Source organism: Myxine glutinosa, chromosome 6, assembly GCF_964187855.1.
Source record: "Myxine glutinosa chromosome 6, kmMyxGlut1.1, whole genome shotgun sequence".
NCBI classification, from domain to species: domain Eukaryota; kingdom Metazoa; phylum Chordata; class Myxini; order Myxiniformes; family Myxinidae; genus Myxine; species Myxine glutinosa.
Genome location: NC_136266.1, coordinates 153458812 through 153475855, shown reverse-complemented (window position 1 = coordinate 153475855; position 17044 = coordinate 153458812). Strand labels below are relative to the sequence as shown.

Here is a 17044-nt window from a genome sequence, read left to right as displayed (position 1 = left end):
TTTCCGCGTCCCCGCTCCATAAAGGCCCTGCAGGAATTCCTTGGAATGGTGAATTTCTATCACCGCTTCATGCCCCCGCTGCTCAACTCATGCGGCCCCTCTACGAAGCCCTCCAGGGCAAGCCGGCCAAGCACGACGTCGTCTGGTCCGCAGCCATGGACGCGGCCTTTAAAAACTCAAAGCGGGCCCTCGCCGACGCAACACTGCTCGCTCACCCGGTGCTCAACGCTCCCATCGCCCTCACCACGGATGCCTCCGACTACGCGGTGGGCGCCGTACATGAGCAATGGGTGAACGGGGTTTGGCAGCCACTCGCTTTTTTCAGCCGGCAGCCCCGGCCGAACGAGCTCAAATATAGCACGTTTGACCGTGAGCTCCTCGGTCTACACCTGGCCGTTCGCCATTTCCGCCACCTCCTGGAGGGCCGACCCTTCACGGCGTTCGTCGACCACAAGCCGTTGGTTTACGCAATGGCCAAGGTCACGGAACCGTGGTCGGCCCACCAACAGCGCCACCTCCCCGCCGTGTCGGAGTTGACCACGGACATCCGGCACGTCGCCGGCAAAGACAACGCCGTAGCCAACTGTCTTTCTCGGGCCAGCGCGAACGCGGTCCACCTCGGCGTGGACTTCGTGCTTATGGCGGCTGACCAAACCACCGACACCATGGTGCAAGCCCTCCGGGCGGCGGACACGGGCCTCCGCCTGGCCGACATCCCCTGCGCGGACACTGTCCTGCTCTGCGGCGTCTCCCAAGGCCAGCCTCGCCCCATCGTGCCCGTTACCTGGCAACGCCGCATCTTCGCCTCCCTCCACGGCCTTTCCCACCCGGGCCGGAAAGCTTCCCAGAAGCTGGTGTCTGCGCGTTTCGTCTGGCACGGCCTTCGACGGGACGTCCGCGATTGGACCAGCACCTGCACAGCCTGCCAACAGGCCAAGGTCCACCGACACACCCAGGCCCCGCTGGCACCTTTCACCGTGCCCGAACGACGTTTCGACCACGTCAACGTGGACCTGGTGGGCCCCCTCCCCCCATCACGGGGTTTCACACACCTGCTCACCATGGTGGACAGGACCACCAGGTGGCCGGAGGCCGTTCCCCTCGTCTCCACCACCACCGCCGACGTGGCGCAGGCTTTCATCGCCACCTGGGTCGCCCACTTTGGCGCACCGGCGGACATCTCGTCGGACCGCGGACCGCAGTTCACCTCCGAGCTGTGGGGCGCGGTCGCCCGCAACCTGGGGGTCAAGCTCCACCGTACTACGGCCTTCCACCCCCAAGCCAACGGGTTGTGCGAGCGGTTCCACCGCTCCATGAAGGCCGCGCTCATGGCCGGCCTTCAGGACTGCGGTTGGGCCGACCGGCTGCCGTGGGTCCTTTTGGGCCTCCGCACGGCCCCCAAGGAGGACCTCCGGGCGTCCACCGCCGAGCTTGTCTACGGCCAGGCGCTACGCGTCCCGGCGAATTCGTGCCCGACGCTACCAGTCCCTGGTCCGCAGCTCACCAGCACTCGGACCTCCAGGAGACCGCCCGACGGTTTGCCCCCGTGCCAACGTCCCACCACGGTGACCCCCAGTCCTATGTCCCCCCAGCGCTTCGCACAGCGGAGTACGTTTTTGTGCATCATGACGCACATCGGGGGCCACTCCGGCTGCCGTACGACGGGCCCTCCGGGTCCTGCAACGGGACGACAAGTCGTTCGTCATCGACATCGGCGGCAGGTCGGACCGGATTGCGGTGGACCGCCTCAAGCCGGCGCACGTGGACATCGACCAACCGCCACGGTTGGCCCTTTCGCCACGGCAAGGCCGCCCCCCATCCACGGTGCCCCCCACTCGACCGCCCACCACCACACCGGACATCCCCCCCCCACGACCCGACAGGGGTCGCTTCGGCCGGGTCATCAGGACCCCTCTTAAATTGACCCTGCCGGTGCAAGTCGATTCTGGGGGGACGTGTGTAGCAGCTACCGCTGGGTATACACAATCGCCTTGCACCTACTGAGGACGCGGAGCGATCACCATGCCGGGCTCGCCCAGGACGCCCGGGCACGCCCGGTCTCGCCTTTCCAGGGCTCGCCCAGGACGCCCGCTCTCGACTTGCCAGGCCTCGTCCAGGACACACAGAGAGACGACACTGTGCATGCGCACAAATCGAGCAAACACGTTAACTTACACAATTCAAACAGGTACACACGAACGCTTACCTGGCCATTTGAAGACCCAAACGTTCTGCTGAACAAACCCTTTCCAAGTCTGACTCGCGCAGCCAATCGTAATCTCACCTGTTCTCACCTGCAGTAAATTACAAAACCAAACTCACCTCTTCTCACTCTGTTTATATATATTTTCGTTGTGACGTTAGTCACCTGCCATTCTTCAGCCAATCGCAATGTTGGATCGCACCTCACACAGCTAATTTAAATGAAATTTTGATGCAATTTTTTGGATATCATACACACGCCAGGTGTTGGCTTGGAGGTTAAGGTGGCTGTCTTCAGATCTGAAGGTCTTGAGTTCAAGCCCTCGTCATACCTTTGAATCATTCAATTAACACCAGGTGGGTTGACTCAGCCTGTCATCCTTCCGAGGTCGACAAAATGAGCACCAGCTTACCTGGATGAACGAGCCATTCTAGTGTCCTGTGTAGGTGTTGGCGATCCATCCAGGATTGTTCCCGGTAGCCAAGAAACTGCATCAGAAGCCATATGTACCTGAAGATGCAAAAATGAATTGTCTTCTTCTACTCTTCTATAAACCTCTAATTCCTCTTTGTTTTTCTTTTCATACCCTACCTCCCCCAAACATCTTACCCTTTGATTACAGTCTTTCATAGAATAAATAAACAAATAACATAAATAATCTTTCTCTAATTCACCAAATGTCTATCCGTCCGTCTGTTCCCAGGTACCGCAAAAACGGCTGAACCGATCGCAACGAAATTTTGGCTGGGTAATCCTGGGACCCCCTGGAGTAAAATAGGCAATAGTTTCCCAATTTTCCAATTTTTCCAATTTTCCAGTTTTTCCAAACACGATGGAAAAATATTTACCGATATGAACAGTGATGTGGCTTTTATTGAAATTCTACAAATACTGTTTATTCCACGTACGAGGAGAGAGTATATCGACTCCTGACGAACTCTTCCTATAGGTGAGGGCGAGACTACCGGAAGTAAGCTGTAACACGTGCCCTTTTGTGGTTTGTTTTCAACGTATCCAATCACGTGACTGTTGTCGCAATGGGTGCACGAACCAGAAGTTACGTAGTTCCACGGCGGCTATACAAACATTTCGTATTATTTTCATAAAACTTTATATTGTTAGAAAGAGAATTACTTCTAGCTTGTCGAAAAGTTAAAATTTTAAAGATCAGACTGTAGGAGTGCAGATGACGAGAGGATGAAGCCATTTCTGGTTGTTCAAAGCTCCTTTATTCCAACGGACTGAAAACGCGACCGGAACTCAAACAGCTTTTATCACGCCAAAACCCTCTTCGGAGGGCGTGGCTCCAACAACCGCGCGCACGTCACGCCCACACCATCAAAAGCCCCACTGGCCCGTGCCCGTGGATTATGTCCCAATAAGGTAACCGCTACATGCGCCCCCCCCAGAATGCACTCGCACGGGCAATGTCAGTTGTCGGGGGGGTCTTAACCACCCGGCCGAAACGACTGATGACCCGAGCAGGGGCTGTGAGCGGCTTGGCGGTGGGAGGGCGAACCGGGGACTTACCCGACGGGGGACGGCCCCGCCGTGGGGTTGAGCCAACCGAGGGGGCTGGTCAAGTCCTCGGGGGAGGCTGCTGAGGTACCTCACGGGCCTCGGGGGAGGCTGCTGAGGTGCCTCACGGGCCTCGGGGGAGGCTGCTGAGGTTCCTCACGGGCCTCCCGAGGCTGCAGAGTAGGAGTAGGCGCAATAGGTGCAATGTAGGAGTTGCGGTTGCGCGAGTTGTAGTTTTCTACACGCAAGTTGTAGTTGTAGTATGTAGGAGTTGCGCGAAGGTGACGAGCAGCAGTGCCGCCAGCGTCAGTGCGCGCGAAGGTTACGAGCAGCAGTCCCGCTAACGTCTCGTACCTGCATCCCTTCGGAGGATCCTGGAGAAGGCTCACCACTCTAGTCGCAGAGGAGGTGCTCGGCCGCAGTGCGCGCGAAGGTTACGAGCAGCAGTGCTCGGCCGCAGTGCGCGCGAAGGTTACGAGCAGCAGTGCTCGGCCGCAGTGCGCACAAAGGAGACGAGCAGCAGTGCCGCCAATTTCTCGTACTTGCATCCCTTGGGAGGATCCTGGTCGCAGTGGAGGAGCCGAGCGCAGACGCGACCCAACAATACGCCGTGTCGCCCGCGGAAATGTTCCGAAGGGCGAACTGGGCCTCAGCCTGCGTGAACCAAACGGCTGCCCGTCGTTCCCAAAACTACGGCAGTTCGATCGAAACTGTATTTGCCATGTTCGTTTGAAGCCCCCGAAAACGTTCGGGAGCAGCCGGGGTCACCAGTGTAGGAGTTGCGGATGACGAGAGGACGAGGCCATTTCTGGTTGTTCAAAGCTCCTTTATTCCAACGGACTGAAAAAGCGACCGGAACTCAAACAGCTTTTATAACGCCAACACCCTCTTCGGAGGGCGTGGCTCCAACAACCGCGCGCACGCCACGCCCACACCATCAAAAGCCCCACTGGCCCGTGCCCGTGGATTATGTCCCAATAATGTAACCGCTACAAGACAAGAATTAAGCGAGTTATGATCAAATAACCTACACCGTTTCCATAATTTCCGGCTGTAACACGTGCCCTTTTGTGGTTTGTTTTCAACGTATCCAATCACGTGACTGTTGTCGCGAAGGGTGCACTAACCGGAAGTTACGTAGTTCCGAGGGCGCCTATATAAACGTGCGGCTCTGAAGTAACATGGCAGCGTGTGCAAAGCGACTGAGAAACAGGTGTAGCCGCCGCTTTCGTGTTAGATTCGGCGCGAGCATCCTGTACGATGACGACATGCCCATCACGGTGTGTGTGTGTGTGTCTCGTGCTACCTCATCACAAATCTCCGACACTGTGTGTGTGTGTGTGTGTGTGTGTGTGTGTGTGTGTGTGTGTGTGTGTGTGTGTGTCAGTCAGATCTCAACCACCCACACCCCCAGACAGTTTCCCCATCTCAACAACATAGACTACATATTTTATATTTAGAATTCCCATTCAGTTATGCACGGCTAGATAATAATGGACACAATATGGCACTATAGTTTTTTGCTAATTGGCATAACTAATTAATGTACAACTTTTTGCACCGACGAGTTATGAATTCTTTATAATTTTTAAACTAAATATATGTAAAATTTCAGCTAGATATCAGATGTGGGTCACAAAAGTAAAAAAATAAATAGACACATTTTGCCTGTTCGGCCCACGGTCACGGAACTGAACGGTCTAATACGGAAAATCTATTGATACGGAACGCATGGCTTGGAAAGCGACAGCAAGCCGCTTGCTAACGAAACAAAACCGATATACCACGCCGGTTGAACCATAAGCATCCTCAACTCCACAAATGGGTTTTAAGATTAGTTGAAGAAACCGATCAAACCTCACAGTTTACCTGAACTTGTCGGCTCCTGCCAAAGTGTTTAGATACGTGGTTTATATATATCTTTTGGGCTCTGAAAATGAATGGTATTTAAACTCAAAATAAGAGGAAAAACTATTTGTGAATATTAAATAAATACATTACGGTACGTGCTGAGACTGACTGTATTGGAGATGACGCTCTCGTTCTGCGAGGCTGCGTCATCGCGTTTTTTCATGACGTCACACGATTAAGCTCCTCCCTTTTAGCGTGGATGTATCTTGTTCTTGCCACTGCAGGTGTCTCAAGTTTCAGCAGGTGGTGTGGTAACGTGTCTGTACTCGTGACCGGGTTTAGGAATTATCAAATTATTAATGACAAAATGTAGAATTATTGTGTTTTGTGAGGGGAAATGTTTGAACATGAGAAATGTACAATGAGGGAAAATAATGAGCCATATTGGATTCACCCGTTCGTTCATTTCGTCAAAATGGCGTCGAAGATGGAGACTGAAGAAGAACAGAATGTCGGATCTGTGAACTCGATCGTCAAACTTATCATATTCCATCTTTATCCATTTGAAAATCTGTTCCGAGATATCCTCCTTTTCTGAGGTTGAATTGGAACACTCGGTCCGTCAGACCCTCATTGAGATCCATGCTGGGTTGATGGACTGAGGTAATCGTGTTGATGAGCGGGAAACCACCATTAGCATTACTGATTGTGTTTAATTTTAAAGTTAACACATTGACGGACTCGAGTCGAACGTGAATCAACTGGATGATTTACACAGATTATCAAGATTGAGGTAATTATAGCTGATTATACTGAGGTAATAATTGATAAACTCGATCGATACTCTCGTCATCTGAGGTAATTATAGCTGATTAAGTTGATAATAATTAATAAACTCGATCGACGTCATCTGAGGTAATTATAGCTGATTAAGTTGATAATAATTAATAAACTCGATCGATACTCTCGTCGTCTGATGTAATTATAGCTGATTAAGTTGATAATAATTAATAAAATGCTTCACAGCTCAGAGGTGAGTGTGGGTGTCTCTTAGGTAAACTGTCTGTAAATGTGGTGTTCAAGGTGGATACGTTTACCGTTTATCTGGACACGTGATCAAATTGGATAAGATAATAACTCGCAAAACATTCCAACGTGAGTAAAGAAAATGACATGTATAACGTTTCTGTGATTAACATAAACATTGTATCCTTCGCAGGTAATCGGTGAAATGGAGAACTTTTTGGATTGGCTCAAGTCCCAAGGCCTGAGAGCAGAAACAGCCCAAGCAGTGATGGATAAACTTGGAATTGAGAAACAGAAGGTTATTCGAGCTTGTATTGAGTCGGATCCATTACGGATCGAGCTCCTCTCTCTCGCCAAAGAGAAATTACAATTTGCGATGTATGCTGACTTCTGTACATTTATGAACTCTTTTTCGAAGACTCAGCATGTCCAGATTGCAGGTTCTTATCTTTTGGGAAGTATCTTCGTCAACTTAGAGAATGTTATTCGGGTACTTTCCAGTTTCTGTGAAAAGATTTTCAGATCCCAAAATGTGCACCGGGACAACGTTTCTGGTTTCTGTGGAATCGGGCTCCGTGGTTTCCGCAGTCTCCATTTTCAGGATGATGGATTCACACCAAAGTCTGGTATGTGATGTATTTTTTAAATACAACATAGAATGTCAAGAAGTAACCTTTATGTTCTGTGATTTATTTTTATATTTTCACCTCTACCACTAAAGGTAGGTTCAGGTTATGTTTTCACCTTTGTTGTTTGTCTGTGAGCAGAATATCTCAAAACATTATGAATGGATCTGACGAATCTTGGTGGACAAAGTTGCGTGTGTGATGAGTGCACATCGGATTTTTATGTGAAAAAAAAAAAAAAATTCACATAAAACGGCTTTTTTGCACGCAAATTTTTTTTTTGCTATTTTCAGAGAAAAAAATTTTTTCGCCCTTTTTCGGGAAAAATAAAATAAAATGCCCTTTTTGGTCGAAAATGTCTGTCAACGCAAAAAAAAATTGGTAATCTTTCGAAATTTTTAACTGCGATCGAAATTTTTAACTGCGATCGAAATTTTTAACTGCGATCGATCTCAAAAACAAAACGTTGCGTCCACTTGCGTGCGTTGCGTCCCCAGCGTGTACAGCAGTGAGGCGGTGTACTACAGTGAGAGAGTGTACACAAAGTGTGAACAAGTCTCCTATCAAGATGAGTGCTGCTCTTCGTGACAAGTGGCTGAAGGAATTCAACGCTGGCGGCGATGGGGCCACCTTCAAGTACGTGTCGAGTGACACGGCTTTCTGTCGAGCTTGTGAAAAGACTTTCCGGGCGAAGCAGAAGTCTGAGCTGGCCCAACATGTCCGAGGAGACCGCCACAAGAGCACCTTGGCCTTGAAGAAGAAGAGGATGGTCACGCAAGCCACCATGGAGTACTTTGGTGGCGGAAAGAGGCACAAGTGCGACGTCGTGGCTCAGGAGCTGTGCCAGGCCATGCTGGCCGCTGGCATCCCATGGTCGAAATTGGAAAACCCTGCCCCTCCAGTCGTTCCTGGAGAAGCACATCACTCTCCAGATCCCCGATGAAAGCTGGATTCGAAAGCACTACCTCGACAAGTGCTACGACGAGGCCTTGGCGGGGATCCGTGCCGACCTCGGACAGCAGCCCATCTGGCTGTCCGTCGACGAGACGACCGATTCGGCAGGTCGATATGTGGCCAACATCATCGCGGGACGCTTGTCCAAGGAGGGGTACTTTCGTCCCCACCTCGTCCAGTGCATGTTTCTGGAGAAGACCAACTCCGGGGAGATCGTGCACGCAGTCAATGACACGCTGCGCTATCTTTGGCCTGATTTCAAGCCGGAGTGCCTCAAGGTCCTCGTCAGCGACGCCGCGGCCTATATGATCAAGGCCGGCCATGCCCTGAAGGAACTCTTCCCGGACTTGCTGCATGTGACTTGCGTTGCCCACGCGCTCCACCGTGTCTGCGAGACAGTCCGAGAAATGTTCAAGGACGTCAACGACCTGATTGCCACGACGAAGAAGGTGTTCGTCAAAGCCCTGTCGCGTGTTGTCTTTTGGAAGGAGCAGCAGCCCAATCTTTCTCTCCCCCCGGAGCCCATTCTGACTCGGTGGGGGACGTGGATCGACGCCGCGGTGTTTTACACCGAGCACTTCGAGGCCGTCAAGGACATTGTGGATCAGCTGAACGATGACGACGCGATGGCAATCCGGAGTGCCAAGGACCTGTTCGGAAAGGCGGACATCAAGCTCAGTTTGGTCTTCTTAAATGCCCACGTGTCGTTCATCCCGAAGATCCTTAAGCAGCTGGAGGAGGCCGGCATGGAGCTGGCCAAGGCCTTCCAGCTCCTTGATCAGGCCAAGGAGGAGCTCGGAAAGATCCGAGGCTGCCGTAAGGAGATCCTGCTCACCAAGTTCAAGGCGGTGCTGCAGCGCAATCCCGACACTGGTGTGCTGAGGACAGTGGCTTTGATCCTGGATGGAGATCAGCACGGATCTGAGGTTGGTGTGCCGGCTGGAGTCAAGCTTGCCGACATCCCCCTCTTGAGGTACTGCCCCATCGTCAGCGTCGACGTGAAAAGGTCCTTCTCCGTCTCCAGAAACGTCCTCACCGACCGCCGACACCGCCTCACCAAGGAGAACATTACCAAGATAATGATTTCAAACACCTACTTTAACCGTTCCTAAAAGGGTCTTGTCAATTTCTTCTAGTCCTCTACTTATCAAACAATGCGGTTGCAATAAAGGTACCTGAACGTCATTTTTTACCTGTTTACTAGCCCAGAGTGCTTAATGTTGTGCAGGAAAAAGCTTACCATTTTTTGTTCTTTTTTTGACTGATTTCTGAAAAACTTGGTAATAATAAAAAATGAATAAAATGGGGGAAAAAAATATTTCGGGATTTTTTCACATAAAAAAAATATATTTCCGCTTTTCAAAACATAAAAGGCCTATTTTCTTAACATAAAAATCCGTAGTCTAGTGATGAGGACGTATTTGGTTAGATTTTGGAGGAAGATCCAGATGTGGATCATATAATTATGATCCCCTTCATAATTCTGCTGCAGAGCCCTTCTGCTGCAGAGACAGGGTTTTGTGTGTGTGTGTGTGTGTGTGTGTGTGTGTGTGTGTGTGTGTGTGTGTGTGTGTGTGTGTGTGTGTGTGTGTGTGTGTGTGTGTGTGTGTTTGTTGGGAATCGAACCAGGTTCCACAACTTGAGTTCAAGGAATAACAAGCATTTATTGAAAAACCAATTACACAGCCGCTGTGGAGGGTGAAAGGGATATACAATTCAATTGAACAGCATAGACCCAGACACTCCTGAGAAACTCAGCAAACAGTTTCTTTATATAGGCAAAATAATAGAAAAAGTCTCCGCTAACTTTGGCAAGCTCAGCATGGTCAAACAATGGAAAGAGTGGGCCTTAACAGCCCCCACCCTCGTCCTATCTTATTTGGCATGAGCCAAGGGAAAGATGTAGGAGAAGAGCATAGAGACATTCCCAAGACTTCTCTTCTCATGCAGATATAAACCAGGCTTTCTTTCAAGGGCAGAAAGATGTGTTTTCACGAGGGAGTTCTCCGAGGGAGGGCGGAACTGGCTCCCCCCACCTCGCACAAACGCGTCCTTGCAGATCTTCGAGGTTAATCGAGGTCCATGTTCATGAGAGCCCGTACATGCTGTTGTTCTGGAGAATACACAATGTCATCAATATCTTGTGTCATCTGCTCCTGGTCAAAGTACAGAGCATCACAATTCAAAGTAAAGAGAGAAACTTCCTTGGTGTCGAGGTCGTTCATGGACGCGTACTCAGCTTCGGGATCCAGAGTGTCCATGTCAGGTCCTTCGACAGCCAGACCCAGCATCGCAATCAGATCCATAGTCGGATCGAGCAGAGATGTGCAGCTGTGTGCTTGTAATACATAAGAAGCATTAGCCAATTCCCGCAGGGGATTTACAACAAAATCATCACAGTTTTAGCAGCAAAATTATGACGATCTTCAGAAGCGACGAACACATCAGCATCGCCCAGGGGCTCGTTCAGGTCGACGGCCTCGGCGGTCAAGATCATGGTCTTCGTCGGCGGTTTCTTCGTCATCCATCCTGAAAAATACTTTCTCACACATAACATTCGCGTATTCAGAGACTTTGAATCGAAATCATCCAGTATCTCGACGTCGGGAAGAACCGAGCCACGATAACGTGTTCCACCCCAATTATTTGGTAAAAATAGGGGTATGGTTTGAGTATGATTTCGAAGTTTGCTTTCAATGAGCCATCTATCATTCCCATTTTCAACCAACCTTTACACCTAAGCTCCAGGAACATGCCTTGTTCCAGGTGTGTGCGCGTCCGTATCCTTAAATTGGGCGACCCCCATTTGTATCCCGGCTGCTCCTCCACCTGAAGCGTGGATACCCCCCAAAATGACATTGCACGGACCTTTTCAATACCTGTCTAAACCTACTGCCATTTAACGACGCTTCCCAAATGACGGTTCTCCATACACTATTATGGCCCCATCTTACCGTGCTACCAATAGATGCTGCCGCTATCAGTAGCATTACACCTGTGACTGAAAACATCATTACTGTGGTGTAGTGTCTGGTGCTTGGATAGCCAACCTACAGTGCGTGGCGTGGATCCAGGAGGGCTTACCCTCGCAAAAGACAGCGGTTGGTGTAGTCAGCAATACCTGGAATGGTCCCGTCCACCTTGGTTCCAGGGCGTTCTTGTGGGTGAAGTGCTCCACGAGCACCTGGTCACCGGTTGGATGGTGTGGATAGCCATGCTTCTATTGGTTCGGGCATAATCTCTTTGATCTGCACAAATTTGCACAAAATTGTTGCATCCAACCGAAACCATTAGTCGAATGGTTATTCTCAACAAACCAATTTTCCCAGTCCACTTTTTCAACACTTTTTCAATTTTCATTTCAATTTCAATTCAATCTAATTTTCTCTAATCCCTCTCTCAGCATCACATGCACCTGTTCCCTACACCTGTTCCATGCACCTGTTTCAGCCTCTGGCCCAATAGTTGCCCAATATCTAATCTATTATGAATCCCAATATCCCAATATCCCAATAGTTGCCCAATATCTACTATGAATCCCAATATCCAAATATCTACATTTAAATTATTTCAACTAGAATTACCACCAACAAACCACCATTAACCTCCCCCTGTTATTTATTTATTTTTCGTAAATAAACAAATAATAAAAAAATAACCTGGTCTGTTTATTGAAAATAAACATAGTTCTCATATGTCTTACTGTCTGGTCAATTTTCTCACCCACTGTGACTCACTCTCGTCAATTCTCACGGTTTGTCTGAGTGCAGGTGTCCTGTTTTACTCCTTCCTCTGTTGGTATGTCTAGGGGAAACAGAGATCCGCAACATCCTGGCTGATTAACATGTCCGCACTTGCCACCCGACGTTCTTCTACAATGACATTGTACACGGTACTGCAACAACGATTCCTTCCCCACTGCCATCCCATTCTCAACCACATTTCCAGCGAAGATGACGTCGCTATATTTCACACCTTACCTCCCTGGAACAGCTGGTGGTCCTCCGAGGGATGCATTCTGATGTTAAATCACTTCAGCACCTGAGCACTCAATTGGCCCTCCATGGAATCGCACCACAGACTTACAATCAGACAGACAGACAGACAGACATACAACAGAGGCGAACCACAAGCCCCAGAACCCAACCAAACTCGAACTCACTTTCAAAGGACACCACTTCTCCAGACGGGCGCAGTCTAATCCACAGTATCTATATGCCAACCTCATGCAGAAATCAGCACCCCATCTCTCCAATTACCCTCTGACATTTCCCCCTGTCCCATATGCACTGGACTATAGGAATTAAGATTAAGATTGAACATAAATCGACAACAACGTAAATAAACATAAAACCAGGCAGTTTCTCAACAGCCCAGCCACTGTCCTTGTTCGTTCTCCTTCCGTGAAACCTGCAAAACCAACCTCTATCTGGAGCCTCACAAAGCCAAAAGTCGGGCATGTTTATTGCATTCCACACAAACTGCAACCTTCAACCACACGAGGTGCCAGCCACACCTCAACCACGCCGACAGTGCAGCCACCCAGACCCCTAGCAACATGTCCCAACTTTAACACAAGGCCTCCACCACGAACAACACCGTCAGGTTGTGGTTAACATCTCACACCAAACCACCTTCCAGTAGAACATTCACCCCAGACCACCACACCTCACCGCAGGTGCACCCGAGCTCACCCGTCCTCATTTCACAGCCCTTCTTGGGGGGCGTGCTCCACCATGCAGCCCGATCTGTACTTGGTGCGCACATCCATAATCGGCAAGTTCTGATATCCCACAATACACCTGGGCACACACCCTCTCCAAGCCATGTCCTTTAACAAGCATGCCTACTCCACAAAGCACCTCGGTACATACGTTCCTGCAGCCTTATTCACATAGTACATACGCACCCACGCCGGTTGAACAACGGCTCCGGAGGGCGACTCGGCGTCTACGCTGCCGCACCCCCCACGTTTCTCCACGCACTCTGCAATATTTCCTGTATTAATTACTTCAAGTACCGGCCGCTACTTAGCCTAACCCGGGCAAGCATGGTTCTCCCAACTGTACAGTATCGGTATGTTAATCATTCTGTATTGTCGCATGCTCATTGCAATCTTCACAGCGTGCATGACACTTATTCGCAACCATAAAGCCATTGTCAGGTGCACTAAAACACGGCATCTCCGAGATGTATTACGTACCCATAACCATAACCACACCACTCTTCTTGCGTCTCCCTGCACCCTCCCAAATGTCATCCATTTAACATGAATAACCCAGAGCTCAATCATAAACATCACCTTGCTTGAAATTCCAACTTCTTTCCTGGAAGTACTGGCAGTGTCCATATGTTTTATACCTCTCCCACCCCCCCCCCCCCTTCCCATGCCTCACCCCCAAAGCCCTCTCCCTCCCACAGATCTCTCGATGTCTCCATGTCTCTCGGTCCCTGCTCTCAAATGTTGTGTTTGTGTCCTTCCCCCTCTCTCCCTATCTTGTCTACCGCTCCCGATGTTATTTGTTTTATGTGTCTGTTTGTCTTTCTGTGTGATTAATGTTCGCTCTTTCACGAGCCTCGATATTGTATACCAAAAATAATAATAAAAAAAAATGATGAGAAACTCCACTGCACACTGTACTTAGCGCTTCGTATGGAGCGCAGGATTAAAATTAAATTCAAAGCATACTGTAACAGAAGCTTTCCGGTTGGCACCGGAAATCTGTTTATTTTCCTGAGTCCCCCGGAACAACCAACAAAACATCAACAACAACAACAACAACAACAAATTGCAGAAATCAATATTCTCTTTAAACTTTGCATCAAGTCGCCCAGTTCTATTATTATTATTTATTATTCTTTTCTATTATTGAAGCAATGTCCGACACGTGACCCAAAACACAATCCAATTATATCAATTAATACAATTTACAATTCATCAACCTCCCCGAGACAGTCGATCCACGCTCGACCAACAGATGTGGCGAGTTTTAACGGAAACCCTATCATATCTCCTTGTCATTCTTATCCCAATGTAATGGAGAGGTCAAACCGACTTCACTTAATAAAACTTATTAATTAATTATCACAATACAGTGCTCGAGATTAATTTGACGACCGCTCGATACTGCGATCAATTGTGCCTTAATCCAATGGACACCATCAGGATGTCGACCCTCGGATAGACGTTAAAGCCGGCATCTCGACTTCGTTGGTATCCGTCAAAGATCCCACGTTGTCCCACGTTGTATAGGGTAGGTGAGCTATCTCCAGCGCCCTGGTACAGATTGCAACTTTCTGCCATAATTCTGCCGTTTCTGGTACAAATGTGTGGAGGACAACAGAGGAATGTGCATCACCGGCACAGCTCCATTCTTCCCATCGTAATTTTACCTTAGATTCCTTCTTGTTCACAAATTACGTACACAATTTCAGTTTCAACCAACAATATGTTTCCTTTTGTCCCGATTTAAGTCCCTGTCATGTCGTTAAATAAGATCCAGTGGGTTGACCCAACCTATCATCTTTTTAATTGATTTTGACTTTTACTCCCATGCTAAATCTGGAGAGCTGTTAATGTGAGGATATAATTAAATACATGTTTTAAAAACCTGTCTACACACGCTCTCCATGCAGGCTCATTTTCGCCTGCCATTTTCCACAAGCAGAATAAATAAACATTGAATCTCAATAAAAATCCAAACTGGCACCATCTATTTCTTAGCCCCAAATTTACTCAATTTAATTTTTACTTTTACATCATTCCATAACATCATATAATATCATTCCATCATACCCAATTTGGTCAGAATCTCATCACTAGTTCGCAAATTATCGCAACAACAGGATATCTGACCCTTGACCTCTGACCCAAAAATGCAATCAATGACATCCCACGTGACAACATCATCATTAGGGTGAGCTGCCTCAGAGATATACTCATCCAATACACACATACAATACACAAGTAGCCAATCAATGACATCCCACGTGACAACATCATCATTTAGGGTGAGCTGCCTCAGAGATATACTCATCCAATACACACATACAATACACAAGTAGCCAGTACTCATCGACATTGCATAATTTATGCAGGCAATACAAGAAGCCCTTTGTCAATCATTCACATGTCCATAAGTCGGCCAAATACACACGTCAATGACACACATCCTTACCGTCCAACCAAAAACTCGATTTAAATTCAAATATGAGATCGCCAATCAGCCTGACGCAAGCAATTCAACGCGATGACGTCATGCCGTCTTGATTCAGTGTGCACTTTCGTGCTTCCATACAAGTTTTAATATCCACATATACATTCATTCATTCATTCATTCATATACCAGTGAGTCTCTCAAACGTTGCGCGAATACTGGATAGTAGTGTAATAATGTTGCTTCTGGGACACCTCCGTTTAACATGGGAAATCCCTATCTAATGTCATTTACCCCCTTGTCTTTTTCAAAAATCATAAACACCTCTATTTCTCCCACCCTCATCTTTATGAACCTTTTGTCTGTAGTACCTATCCTTAATGTTGTTCATTAGACCACTCAAACACTACAAATATTTGTTTTCTCTTATAGACCTATCATCCTTCTTCTACATATCATCTGGCAGATTAATCTTTGACCCACTCAAACATTGACCCATTCACTTCCATATTAATTCTTTCCCTCCCTCATTGCCCCTAAACACCTATATTTCTCTCACCCTGTTCTTTACGAACCTTCTAACCTTTTGACATGTTATCCTTATTCATTAGACCACTTAAACACCTGTGATCCTTCTGACCTCATGGACCTTTTAACCTTTTACTCTTAATATCATCTGGTGAATATAACCCACTCAAACAACGACCCTACAAATATTTGTTTATGCGTGGGAAATAATTTAATTCTCCTACAACTCTCTTCACCATCTAATATATTAACAAAAAATATGTTTGAGTTTGGTTCTTTATTAAGATATTTTAACTGAGCTAAGATAAAATGGTAAACCTCCCTCAATGTTCTTGCTTGAGCGCCTCCAGTGCCACATACCATTTTTAAATTAAAGTATATATTTTCCTGACAACCATCAAAGTTTTCCGTCCACTCAAAAATATTTCCATCTTTTTTACCCAATTCACCGGTATTTAAATTAATTCTCTTATTTGTTTTGTGAACTTTTTTACCAGTTGCCTTTTCAATTATACCTATTTGATATTTTTCACATTCATTATGTTTTCCATTTATATACCAAGGTTGATTACACCTCCACTCTTTAGTCTGGTTGATACTTGGTTCTATCATTTATATAATAGTAAAAAAGGCGGCGGTAGCCCGTTAAAATCCCCAACCCCCCCCCCTTTTTAACTTATCACTTATATATATCTTATCACTTATATATATCTTATCACTTATGTATATCTTATCACTTATATATATATCTTATCACTTATATATATATCTTATCACTTATATACTTATATAACCATAAGGGAGACTATCAATTCCATTTTCTAAAATAAACCTCTTATCATCAAAAGCCCCCAATGCTTTCTTATTTATCTCTTCTGAATATAATTGATGTTTATAACTTCTTATTCCATTAATCTTTCTAAACTCTTCTTTCTTTGTTGTTAAACAGTTATAATAATCCTTAAAGTTTATTGTTTCTTTAATAACATTTTTCTTTACACCTTTTAACTTCTTATCAGTCTTTTCAACGTTATTCACAATGTATTTATAAGCATAAGCCTTTGACCTCAATCCCACAAATTCACTCATAACATTTCCTCCTAATTCATCCTTGAACTTTCCAATCACCTTTTTATTTTTAGAAGAGAACAACTCACTCTCTGGACTGTAATTACTCGTGT

At 47.3% G+C, this 17044-nt stretch overlaps 1 protein-coding gene across 2 annotated transcripts in view; it reads left to right on the top strand.

Annotated features, from left to right (window-relative positions):
• Positions 1-17044, top strand: part of LOC137415568 (uncharacterized) — an 88521-nt gene that overhangs the window by 26815 nt on the left and 44662 nt on the right. For both annotated transcript variants that reach the window (XM_068101166.2, XM_078780790.1), the window contains exon 2: positions 6792-7224. In XM_068101166.2, the coding sequence (XP_067957267.2) occupies positions 6804-7224 (421 nt within the window). In that variant the 5' untranslated portion in view covers positions 6792-6803. The remainder of the gene's footprint in view (positions 1-6791; positions 7225-17044) is intronic.